The 13,438-nt window shown below is 42.0% G+C and overlaps 1 protein-coding gene and 1 pseudogene across 2 annotated transcripts in view; one reads left to right on the forward strand and one right to left on the reverse strand.

Moving 5' to 3' along the window:
- TRAPPC11 (trafficking protein particle complex subunit 11) overlaps positions 1 to 13,438 on the reverse strand; it is a 55,054-nt gene that overhangs the window by 12,402 nt on the left and 29,214 nt on the right. For both annotated transcript variants that reach the window (XM_006130162.5, XM_075930277.2), the window contains exons 18-23: positions 13,297 to 13,427; positions 12,240 to 12,395; positions 11,498 to 11,685; positions 10,649 to 10,797; positions 1,364 to 1,485; positions 136 to 255 (exon numbers count right to left, since the gene is read on the reverse strand). In XM_006130162.5, the coding sequence (XP_006130224.2) occupies positions 136 to 255; positions 1,364 to 1,485; positions 10,649 to 10,797; positions 11,498 to 11,685; positions 12,240 to 12,395; positions 13,297 to 13,427 (866 nt within the window). The remainder of the gene's footprint in view (positions 1 to 135; positions 256 to 1,363; positions 1,486 to 10,648; positions 10,798 to 11,497; positions 11,686 to 12,239; positions 12,396 to 13,296; positions 13,428 to 13,438) is intronic.
- Positions 6,799 to 9,339, forward strand: LOC149524519 (uncharacterized; annotated as a pseudogene).

Consider the following 13,438-nt stretch of genomic DNA (forward strand, 5'->3'; position numbering starts at 1 on the left):
TACTATTCTACTATGGATACCATTGAAATTAGACTTGCTCTTAAAAATCCTACACAAAGAATCCAAATCCCTTAACCATTTCATATATAAATATAAAATGAAGAGTCATCCCAAACTGAACTCAGCAGATCATACCCTGTGACACTTGCAGATTATCTCTTTTTCCTCAACAGTAGTGTTGATTAAATAGGAAACATAGACTAGAAACATCCTGGTACCAACTGTTCCACAACGAATGTATACAGCTTTTTCCAGCTATAAGATATAAAGAAGAAATCAGTTAAATAGTACTCAAAATGCAACCCGAGATGGCCTTTTATTCATTTAGTGTACGTCAGATAACTCAGACTAAAGGGAATCATAACGGGCAACTAGCTACTTACTGCATGAAGTATAATGCCAATACAGGAGTAGCGCAGCTCTGGCCATTCCACTACTGATGTTCTCCTGCTATTTAGAGTAATAGGCTGGAGCAATTACTAGGCTGGAGCCATTACTAGGTATAATTTGCCATAACAAGCCTATGATTTACTAGCTATTAGTTCAAACTGCATGAGTTTTACCATATTACTGTGAAGATGTAGGAATACAGTTACTCTTACTAGTAGACATTAACTGCTGTACATTTCATCAACCCAATCCTTTTTTCCTTCCTACCACTACCACCTTAAAAAAACAAAAACAAAAAGCAGTATGTGTCACTCAACTCTGCATTCTTATGAGATTTAGCACTCAGGCTGTTAAATTATCAGTGCAGCTTACAGTCTTTCCAGTGTGTACTTGTAGAAGAGAGAGTGATTCTTTAATATTTGCCAACCCATAGGCAGAAGAACAAGTTCATCCTAAATAAATTCTCCTCTTTCCAAATGGGGAATGAAAATTGATCATTTTATTTACCCCCTTCCTTCTCTTCAGCCTTCTAGGACAACAGAAAACCCCCCTATGTCTATGCTCTTCCAACCACCTTAACAATTCTGTTACCCTTCAGCATGTTCAGGTACTAACACATTAAGAATAAAATCTTCTGTCAAGTTAACTGCCTATTTGAGTTAAAGGATTTACAGCTGAGATCAGACTCCTTGGATTATATTAAAATAGATATTTTTTCTCTTATATGACACAAACCTCAAACTCACTGTATCAAACTAGTCCATAGAACTGAAATATAAGGAAGTTAAAGGCTCATCCCTACTGCTGCATTAGACAGAAGTTCAGACACTGGGCATCATCACAACTGAAACTAAATTCTAGTCTTTCTAATATCTGTATGAAATTTAGCATTTACTAGCCAATGCTCATTTTCAGTTTAGCTATTAAAAAGACATCTTCCTAGTCAGAAAATGGGGATAATAATTAGATTCACCTTTTCTCCTGGCTGTAAATCTCCTATAGGGATATCAGGAAGTAATGCAGGATAAGAATCGTCACACATTTCTGTTCCATGAAGGGTCACATGAGTTTTCTGAGTCAGATTGGCATCTTGCCCTAGGACACAAATGTTCTCTTTTTATACCCCCAAAATAAATATGCGTAACAAAAACAAAATCACTACTGCTACCAGAAATGTACTTTGACCAAATGCTATCAACAGCAAGACACAAAACTACATGAATGCTTTATAGAATAAAGATTTATTTTTTGTTAACAGTTAGACTGATGGATTTTCAGCAACCTATGCCAATGGGTAGGGCTCTACCAAACTCATGGCCATAAAAAACACAGCACATGAAATCTGTTCTCCTTACATGAAATATGGTCTTTTGCATGTTTTTAATCACATATATACAGATATTTTAAGGGGGGAGACAAGCCTTTCCCAAATTGGAGGAAACCAAAATGGAGTTATGCGGGGTGTCAAGGTTATTTTAGGATGACTGCAGCATTTGCCCCCCTCTTACTTCATGCTGCCTACAGAGCTGGGCGGTTGGAGAGTGGTGGCTGTTGGTTGGGCACCCAGCTTTGCAGGCAGCAGTGCAGAAGTAAAAGTGGTAATACCATACTATGCCACTCTCACTTCTTTGCTGTTGCTGGCAGCAGCTCTGCCTTGAGAGCTGGGCTCTTGGCCAGTAGCTACCACTCTCTAGCTACTCGTATCTCACAGCAGTACCATCAACAGTAGTAGTAAGGATAGCACTGCTATCACCTCCCCTACATAAACCTTGTAACTCCTCCCCCTTCCCCAACTCCTTTTGGGTTATGACCCCTATAATTACACCATGAAATTTCAGATTTAAATAGCTGAAATAATGAAATTTATTATTTTTTAAATCCTATGTTCATAAAATTGATCAAAATAGACTGTGAATTTGATAGAAGCCTACCAATGAATAAATGGGTTTGGTGGGAAACATAATTCATTGTCGTAGGGGTCAAATTGTGAACAATTTAACTTTTTTCTGCAATAAAATATTTTAAGAGAACAAAGCTTCCACGCTCTAAAACACTGAACATATGTAAAACCATATTTGTAAAAGTTCATGGGAATCTTGCTCAGTTATGGGCTCAATTTACAAAGTATTGTAATGAAAAATATCTTAGAAATTGCATCACACATCACTGACAACCTGTCACAGGAAACAGTCTTTCCTGTAACAGAACTCGTACATTTTGATATGTGAAAGTAGAAAGAATTATACTGTAAGAAAAAGATGAATTGTGCTGTAATAATGGAATAAGTTGAAGGAATTCTGTTTGTCTTTTAAGAGGAAGAAGAAAAGTATGTTAATGTTGATTGTAGGTATGCAGATCAAGGTGCTAGCCAATTTGGGCCTGAGTTTAACAGGAAAAGAAACATTAAGTGTTAGGAAACAATTCCAGATAATCAGGGAGATATAGCCAGGAGATTGCTGTGTGCTTAATATTGAAATGAAGAGTACTTGAGTAGCCTCACACTAATTATGTGAAGTTTTGCCCCCCTTTTAATCCTGTTAATTTTGGCTTCCTTTTGACTGTATAAAATCAAGGGGTTTGAACCTTGTAGGGTACTCACATTTTCTCCATGCATTTTAGCAAAGCTTTGCTGAAATAAACAGAGCAGTCTGCCAAATCTGTGAGTCCTGTCTGACTTTGACAATTTGGAGGTTCTACTGAGATGGCAACCGTCTTCGCTGAAGCTGTGTGATCCCTGACTGTCTTGCAGGACTACCGTGGCAGCCGGCACCTGGGCATTTAGCCCGAGCGGTCCTCCGCCAGAACGGAAAGGTGCACAGCCACAGCGAAGTCTACGCCATCGAACCTGTTGGTTCCTGCTCTGTTCTGGTAGGGATCCCGGGATCTAACATCAGGACTCTGGTCAGGTAATTATTTTGTCCGGACTGAGGACTGTCTTGTCTCTGTGTCTATCCGTCTTCCCTGTGGTGTGAGTGAGTCTGGGAGCCATCCCTGGCCAGGGACTGGCCGACCAAGGGGCTCCTGTCCCCGCGGTCTGTGTGACTGGAATCTGCACAATCGCAGCCGCACCGCACCTTGGATAAAATCCTTGGAGTGAACGCAAGGGCGATTGAGGCAGTAGCCTGTGGGCTTCTTTTGTGTGTTGCACCGGGCACCGCTCTGACGAACCCGAATTTCCTCCTGGTGTGATTGGTGTATGAAGTCCTCCTGTATGGGTAACCAGACGTCTAAGCAAGGGCAGTTCCCTAAAGGGACCCTGGCTCAGTTTATATATTTTAGAAAGGGTCCGGACTCCTGTAAATTTCTGGAAAAATGATCTAGATTGACTCTGGGGGGGATCCCAAAACTCAGTGGCCACTGTTAGGATCTTGGAACAAAGACCAAGTGGACGTCTTAAAAGACAAACTTGGCCTTCCCAAAAACTAAATTGGCTAGAGGAGAGGTAGATAGCTTCATGCAGTGGTGGGACGAGGCAAATCTTAAATGAACTGAATCGAAGCTCGCCTTCCTTAAAAATTCTAATTATAAGAAAAAAAAAAAGCTTTATTGGAAACCTCCTCTCCCACCACCAGACCAAGCGCTTCCCTTTACCCCATCCTCCAAGAAGACTCAGACCGGTCCCACTTGAAGCTATAAACCCTGGACCCACACGGAGCTCCACTCGATTTTAAAAGGTTTTCCAAAGCCCAAGGAAAACCCTACCAAATTTGCAGAGGAATTTTGCTAGTGTGCAATGCCTATGAACCCTCTGAAGCAGACCTGCTGCAACTGTGTAAGCTACTTATAACCCCGTAAACAGCAACAAAAAAAAAAAAAAAAAAAAAAAAAAAACCCGGGCAACTATCACACAGACTGACTGATGGTTTTTGTTTGGTTGGTTGGTTTTTTTGGGGTACAGCAACCAGGTAAAAATGGACAGGGCGCCCTGGCGCATGCGTTTGTTAATAGCCTCTTATCTGCTATTAGCAGTATGTTAAAGCAAATAAGTGTTGGATGGGAGGCCAAGACCATGGACAAATTGCAAGCAGTGGCAGAGCATTGCCACTGCACTCTAAAAGGAAAGAGAAGCAGTCCTCACAAAGGTTGATAGCTCTGCAAATACAGCATTATTCAGGGCAGGGCAGACAGTACTGGGAATGGGGAGGGTACCAAGAATGGGGATAAGGTCAGAGAAAGGGGTTGTGGCACCCAGTTTTTGGGATTTAGAGGTTTCAGCTCCGGTCATATCCACCCTGTGGGAACAAGGCATTATTGTCCCCTGTTCCAGCCCCTGTAACACCCCTATCCTCCTCCCAGTTTGAAAAGCTGATGGTAAATCATGGTGGTTTGTTCAGGATCTTCAAGCTATTAACTGCATTGTTGTACCCACCTTTCCTGTAATCCCTAACCCAGCAACTAATCTGGCTTCTATCCTGCCAGATGCAACTCATTTTACTGATGTTGATCTGTGTTCTGCTTTCTTTTCTGTCCCGGTTCACCCTAAGTCCCAGTATCTTTTTGCCTTTTCTTACAAGGAGCAGCAGTATGCTTCCCAAGGGGTACACAGAAAGCCCGTCTTACTTTTCCCAAGCATTAGCCAAAGACCTTGTTGACCTGGTCTTCCCCTCTGGGTCCACATTGGTCCAATGTGTAAATGATCTACTCCTCTGTTCCCCTTCATTATCTGCCTCAGAAACTGACTCTTTAGTGCTTCTCACTGCCCCCCCCCCCCCCACCTTAGGGTTACCTAACTGCTGTAAGCCTTTTACCCTTTTCTGCCACGAGCAATCTGGTTGTGCACTTGGGGTTTTTACTCAGGAGCATGGTGGCAAAAAAAAATCGTCCAGTAGCTTATTTCTCTGCCACCTTGGATCCTGTTGCCCAAGGTCTACCCCGTCTGCGGGCTGTGGCTGCCGCGGCACGCCTAATTGAAATGTCTGAGTCCCTTGTCTTCCGCTCTCCTGTTTCTCTCATGGTCCCTCACTCTATAGAAACTCTCCTGCTACAAGGTAATACAGCTCACCTTTCCTCCGCCCGCCTCACTTTTACTGCTTTCGGCTTCGCATATCACCATAAAGCGCTGTTCTCAACTGAACCCTGCCACTCTCCTTCCTCTGTCTAATGACGGTGAACCCCACGACTGCCTTGCAACTGTCTCTGCTGTCACCGTCCCGCGCCCCGACCTTTCTGATGTCCCTGTCTCTAACTCCGACCTTGTGTTATTCACTGACGGTTCCTGCTTTAGAGATAGCCAAGGTCGTCTCCTCGCAGGATACGCTGTGGTATCACTCTCTGAAACCCTAGAAGCTGTGCCTTTACCTTCTGTGACTTCAGCACAAGTTGCTGAACTAGTTGCCCTAACCCGCGCTTGCTTTCTGGCTGAGGGACGCTCCACCACCATTTATACTGATTCTCGATATGCTTTTGGGGTTGTACATGACTTTGGCACCCTCTGGCAAGCTCGGGGTTTCCTTACCTCTGCTGGTACCCCTATCAAGAATGGCCCCTACATTGCTGCTCTCCTGTATGCAGTTTTACTCCCATCTGCATTAGCTATTGTTAAGTGACCTGGTCACTCCACAGCAGATACTGATGTTGCTAAGGGTAATGCTGCCATAGAACCTTCCCCCGGTGCGTTTCTCGGTTCCCTTTCTGTTTCTGTACCACCGCCGTCCCTTTCTGACCTCACCCTGCTCCAAGACTCTGCCCCAGAAGCAGAAAAAGACTCCTGGGTCGCCCAGGGTTGCTCTCTACACCCTGATTCCCTTTGACGCTCGCCTAGTGGTGCCTTTGTGGCCCCCTTTTCGCTCTACCCAGCTCTGGCCGCCCTGCTACACGGCGTTTCGCATGTCGGAAAGGAGGGGATGGTCTCTGCTGTTACTAAGGCAGGATGGTGAGCCCCACATTTCAGCTCTTTTGCAGCTCGCCACTGTGCCACCTGTACCACTTGCCAAAGCTACAATGTTGGCAAACCTGTAAAGGTAGCTCACGGGTTCTGGGGCCTGCCCCAAGCACTGTTCTTGCATTGGCAGCTTGATTTTGTACAAATGCCTAAGTGTCAACGCTATGAATTCATTCTGGTTATGGTATGCTTATTTTCGGGCTGGATTGAAGCCTTTCCTTGTCGCAAAGCTGATTCACTGTCTGTTGCCAAATGTTTGTTAAATCATATTATGCCTGCCAAAGGAATTCCTGCCACTTTGTCCAGTGACAAAGGAATTCCTGCCACTTTGTACACATTTTACTGGACAACTTGTTCAGCACCTGGATCGTGTATTACATGTCACGCACTTGCTGCACTGTCCCTACCACCCACAGAGCGCAGGTGCAGTTGAAAGACGAAATGGCATGCTAAAAAAAATAAGCTTGCAAAAATTTGTGACTCTACAGGGTTAAGCTGGCCAGCGGCCTTACCATTGGCCTTTATGGAAATTCGATCCACCCCATCCCAAAGACATAAATTAAGTCCTTTTGAAATTGTTATGGGGCGCCCTATGCGAACAATGACTACCATTACTCCAGTCTCAGACTTGAACTTGACTCACAGTATACTCCTACAGTACTGCAAGGGACTAATGCAAGCTGTAAGTCACTTCCATTCACAGGTTTGAGCCGCCTGGCCAACCGAACCCACCTCTGACGCCTGCCACACCCTCGAGACAGGTGATTGGGTCTACATACGACACCACCAATGAAAACACGCCTTGGAACCCCGGTGGAAGGGCCCACATCAGGTGCTGCTCACTACCCAGACGGCTGTTAAGCTATCCGGCATAGCAGCATGGATACATGCTTCTCAGTGTAAGAAGGCACCACCCCCAGCAGACCAGTCATCGCCTCAGGACCACGCAGAGTCAATTTTGACTCCAGAAGAAGACGTAGAGGAACAGCCTGCAATACCTTACAACCTACGTTCACGTAAGGGTTGCCTGAAGCAGACGACAACCAAAAGCAAGGCCCAAGAAGAAGCAGCAGTGAGCCTAGCGCCTGCTGCCTGGCGGACATAAAACCGTGACTGCGGTTCCCTCAGCTGAGGTTGTCAGAACCAAAAAGGGTCTTGCCTCCAGCATGTGCCTCTGGTGGGGCCTGTTCCTCGGCTACTGGTGTCTTAAGGTCTGGGGAATCCACAATGACAATGACAATTCTTTTATCCACCAGCAAGTATGGATCGCTCAGACCCTTAATATCTCTAATTGCTGGGTCTGCAGCCACATCCCAGCCCACTCACAAGCTGGTGTTCCTGTCTTGGCAATCCCACTTAATTCCCCAGGCCTCACCGGAGGACCTCATCCATTTAACAAGACATGGAACAGTAATGACACTTGGGAAGCAGTAGGAATAAATGTATCTAAATGGATAAGCGTGGTGGAGGGAAAAGGTCACTGGTGTTGGGTGTGTAATGGGACAGGGCTGAATCTGGGGAGGAGCAGTTGTCTTCAGCATATTGTAACCAATGGTGTATGGGATTATTCAAACAAGATTGAAAAATGGAGGACCGGGTATGGGGATATGAATTTTTTCTCAACCTGGGATCAAACAGGGAAATCACTCTCCTGCTCCCGCTACAGCCACCCTAGTGAGAACAGTACAATCTTTCAATGCCATGCAAATAACACCACTCCCCGTAAGGAGAATCACCGTGTGCCCTTCGGGGGATATTACTCCTCCTTTGTAGACCCCTATATGGCAAAGGGGTGCAACCGACCCTTCCCGGCTTTGATAGGGCATCATTGGGTCTGTGGGACAAAGGCCTATACCACATTACCAGTTAACTAGTCAGGTATCTGTTATCCCGCCCAACTCTTCCCACAATTCCGAGTGTTAGAGTCCTTCCCACGAGAACGCCTCCGTAATTTTAGGCGAAAAAGAAGGGACTTGTCGGATGCCCAATGGTATGTGAATCACATAAGCCCTTTAACTTGGGAAGAGGCTATTGGTGGTTCCTTTATCCCATTTGGGGGAGTAATACATCATGCAAAAAGGCTTCTGAGGTTACAAGCAGTAGTTGAAATCATGGCAAATGAAACTGGAGAAAGTTTAAGGGCCCTGGCCAAAGAAACGGGAGCGATCAGACAAGTGGTCCTCCAAAACCGTCAGGCATTGGATATAGTGCTGGCAGCAAAAGGAGGGACCTGTGCTCTCATTGGCAAAGAATGTTGTGTATATATACCAGACAACACCAATGATGTAATAGATCGCGCTAACTACTTAGAAAAGATTGCATATCTTCCTCACGAAGAGCCAAGTTCCCTGTGGAAATGGCTGAGTAACTTGTTCAATTTCTCTGGCATAGGAAACTGGTTGTTTCAGGGAACCCTGACTATCCTATTTGGGATCTTAATGATTTTTGTAGGTTTTCAGTAAATCTCCTGTTGTATCCAAAACTGTGCAAAACATATCACACAGCTAGCTACCCCTCACCAGAGTGCTAATCTGATTATTTTAAATATCACTGATGAACAGAGAGACAAAGAACAGTTAATGCAAGGAACCCAGTAATTGTTGGTCATAGGCGAGGCTTGACCAAAAGGAGGGATTGTGAAAGTAGAAAGAATTATACTGTAAGAAAAAGATGAATTGTGCTGTAATAATGGAATAAGTTGAAGGAATTCTGTTTGTCTTTTAAGAGGAAGAAGAAAAGTATGTTAATGTTGATTGTAGGTATGCAGATCAAGGTGCTAGCCAATTTGGGCCTGAGTTTAACAGGAAAAGAAACATTAAGTGTTAGGAAACAATTCCAGATAATCAGGGAGATATAGCCAGGAGATTGCTGTGTGCTTAATATTGAAATGAAGAGTACTTGAGTAGCCTCACACTAATTATGTGAAGTTTTGCCCCCCTTTTAATCCTGTTAATTTTGGCTTCCTTTTGACTGTATAAAATCAAGGGGTTTGAACCTTGTAGGGTACTCACATTTTCTCCATGCATTTTAGCAAAGCTTTGCTGAAATAAACAGAGCAGTCTGCCAAATCTGTGAGTCCTGTCTGACTTTGACAGATAGCTCTTTTAAAGTAACCAGCAAGCCCATAATGACACGTTTATCAAATTTTGAGAATTTGAGTAAAGGGGAATACAGACAGGGATTCAGACACACCATTATGAATCCGATCCAAATATCTCAATGAAGTTGATCAATGGAAAGACTGCTATTTCTATGTCCTTTGAATGAGACTCTGCATGAGCTTATAATATATACACAAATTCATACAAGAGCAAAGCATATTTCTCAACCACTACTGTCATCAATAGGTATAAGAATACAAAGTCTAAGCTAACAAAACGTAACCATAAAAACGAGTACAGGCAACCCCCGCACTTACAACCTAATTGGTTCCTGGAGAACATTGTAAGTTGAGCCGTCGTAAGTCAAACCCTTCCCCCCCCCCCATAGGTGCAATGATAAAAATGGGGGTTCCATTCGTGGCCCACTTTGCCTCCTGGGAGTTGTAGTCCCCAGTGTGCTGGGTGGAGGCAGTGTGGCACGAGATGCTCCCAGAGCCAGCTGGGGCTGTGTCGGGTGGAGCTGGCAGCCGGAGCAAGACAGTCGTAAATGCGGAAGGTCGTAAGTCGGGAGGTTGCCTGTAATCCTGTGGCACCTTAGAGACTAACAAAATATATATAAACTGAAGTGGGTTGTGCCCACAAAAGCTCATGAGACCATCTATATTTTTTGTTAGTCTCTAAGGTGCTGCAAGACTATTTGTTGTTTAAGTTTATTCAGTTACAGATTAACAAGGCAGCTTCCCTAAAAATATATATAGTATCATGAGCTTTCGTTGGCAAAACCCACTTCATCAGATAACTATGCGAAGCTACCTGAAATGTAACGGTTACCTTGTGAGGAAAAATTAAGTGCACTGGAAACATTACTTTTAAATCTAGTTCTGTAACTGAAACTTGCTAGTGGCTCAGCAAGAAATATCTACAATCTACTGTCAAAAATAGCTTTACATACAGTTAGACCACGTGAAAATTCTCTTCAAATACCTTCTTAAAACCTGCCTTTTTTGCAGATGCCTACAAAACACTTCTATCTAGTATTGGTTAAGCTGGCAACTTCCTGTGAATGAGACCCTTGTTGCCACTCAGTCCTTCACACACATCTGCCTCCACTATAGCCTTTTCCACCTCCATTTCCATCCTGTTTAGCTGTTATTGATGTCATGATTTGTGTAAACTCTAGATTTAGATTGTAAGCTCTCCGTGGCTCTGTGTTAACTCTGTACAATAACTAGGAAAAATCGGACATGTAAGATGCTACCATAACAGAAATAAATACCTGGTTTTAAACCCGCCGTGAGCTTCACATCTTTGGCAACTGTCTTCTCATGTGACTGGACAGTTACAATCAAACAATACATTTCATTAGTCAGGGCAGGAGGCTCATGTTGTAGTTGAACAGAAATATTTGGCACTCTGGAAATGATCCTTTAATCAAAAAAGAAAATACTAGTCCACATTTCTTGGATGGCTCAATTTTTAGTCCATATTAGCTAGCTTACAGTTGCCAACTACTCAAATGAGAACTCTAGGGGAGGTACATAATTGAAACAGGGTATCTGAAATGTCTGAAAATCAGTGGCACAGAACACAGGCACAGCTCCTATTAAAAATGCCTGGAGGCCCAGTAAGAGTTGGGAACTTACATTTCTGTAACCAGAGATACAGAAATCCACATTGAACAAAAAACAAATGTTTTAAAAGTAAGGATTTCATTCTGAAAATGGCCAGTTAGTAATAAAGTTAATAAATACACTAAAAATAGTTCCTTGTATATCATTTCAAGCCTTTGTGTATTTATATACTGCTATAAATAACTCTTCCTTGTTTGTTTTACTCAGAAAAACAAATTGGGCAAGATGAATAAAGGGGGCTAAAGCTTGTTTGGTCTTCTTTGGGCCATGATAAAGGAGATATGGACAAGGGTGATCTGAATTCACTCCGTCTCTGTTCTAAAAAAATGAAGATAACTGATGACGGGGTGGGCAATAGGTAAATCAGTAAGTCTTTGAGAAAGACTTTAACAAGTTACATTTTACTTTTTTTATTTTACACATATATATGGGAGATATTTGTGATCTGTACCATTTGTGATCTGTACCATTATGACTTTTAAACTTTAACTTACATAGTGTTTGCCTGAATTGTCAAGCTGTCCCAATGAACCTCATTATCTGGAAGTTTAGGTCGCCGTTTGAAGGAGCGAGCTGCTTGTAACGCTTCTCGAGATGAAGCGGCATCTCCTCCTCCGCCACGCCAATTCAAAATCACACATCTGCCAGTTTCACTGCCCAGGATTAAATCCACAGAGGTGATCTGAAACATGTATATTTAAATACAATTTTTTTCCCTCTTCCAGTAATTTTGTAGTATACACACATTTTATATACAACATACAAATTGCCACTAAATCTGCTTACAGCACAGGAGATTAAAATCTCAACATAGGCTCTGCAGTTCAGGCTGTTTCAATTACGTAACTTTAGCAGTATGGGGATGCGTTTGAGCAGACACACTATTGTGTGTACACACACACACACACACACACACTCACACACCCCTTTAATATGAAATTCTTGATATTGTTCACTCCTTCCTGTTCCTTTTTCTAATCAGTTTTTTAGAAGTGGATGCCAAGAATTTTAAGTCTATGTTATCTGCTTTGGAAAAATTGTTCTATAAAAATTATTTCAACTGTTAAGTACCAAAAGTAAGCAATGAAATCTTATACTTAACTTTGCAATGCTATTTGAAAAGCAAATTATATTTAAATTTGGACAATACTGCCACATTACTAACTAGTAAAGAACTGCAATCAATCTTGCATTTTTGAACTTTGAAAGCCAAATTTATGAATCGAGATAACTAACCTCAATCTTCTTTCCCACATCTTCACTTTTTGCAACAAACTTGAAAGTAAACTTTCTTGATTTACCAGGGACTAGGCACATTGGTCCTTGGGATGAATACTCTAGAATGTCATTTTTCTGATATGCTTCTTCTACCACACAGTATTGATTGTATTCCTATAGCAAATGAAACAAATGAAGTTAATATATTATCAGCAATAGGATATCTATCTAATTAATGTTGATGATCTGTGTTACTTGACTAAAGTTGAAATCCTGTTAGCGCTCTCTGTTTCTTATAATGGTAAACTTTAAAGCGTGTCTACACTGCAGGACAAAAGTCGAATTAAGATATATAACTTCAGCTACACAACTGACGTAGCTGAAGTTGAAATAGCGCCAAAACCGAATTAAGCTGTCTACACAGCAGGAAGTCGAAGGAAGAACACTCTTCCTTCAATTTCTCCTCACGAAATGAGTGTTACTAGAGTCAAAGTAAGAAGTCTTCCAGCTCGAAGTTATTTCGAAATAATGGCTTGGTGTGTAGATGTCCATTATGTTATTTCAAAATAACATCAGTTATTCTGAAATAACGTTGCTGTGTATATGTACCCTTAGTGGTATAGATCAAAAACCTAATGTATCTATCAGTTGCCTAGATATAAGTTTCTTTAGAGGAAAAAGTTTCCACAATAGTACTGCATAATTGCACTTTGCTTTAATTAAAATGCAATTATCCTAGCTAGTTTAACATACAGAAAGTCTTATTTGTAATTCTAGATTTTAAATAAAATGCCTAATTTCAAGTGTTGTTTTACAAGTTCCACAAGGAGACAAAAAGTTGTATTATTGTCTATACTAAATCACTGATGTGTTGGAGAATTTTTAAAACAGCATAGTCCTCAGCAGAAGAGTGATGGAGAAGAGAATACTTTCCTAGAAAAACAGGAGGTAAAAGTGATCCCTTTTCAATATTTAAAATGGAAAAAGTATAATGAAACTGCAAAGCTACAGTAATACCCCTTAAAAGAGACTAACCTTCCCCTAAAAGATGCACACATGTATAAAACATAATTACCTGGTTATTGAAGCCAACACATAGCTTAGAAAATCTGATTGGATGAGGACAATCAGCTTTTAAGTAAATATTGAACTGAACTGGAACATCCACATGAAAACTTGGAGCAAGAAATTTTGCTTTACATTGCACTAGAATTTAA

Source organism: Pelodiscus sinensis, chromosome 4, assembly GCF_052426305.1.
Source record: "Pelodiscus sinensis isolate ZL-2025 chromosome 4, ASM5242630v1, whole genome shotgun sequence".
NCBI lineage: Eukaryota > Metazoa > Chordata > Testudines > Trionychidae > Pelodiscus > Pelodiscus sinensis.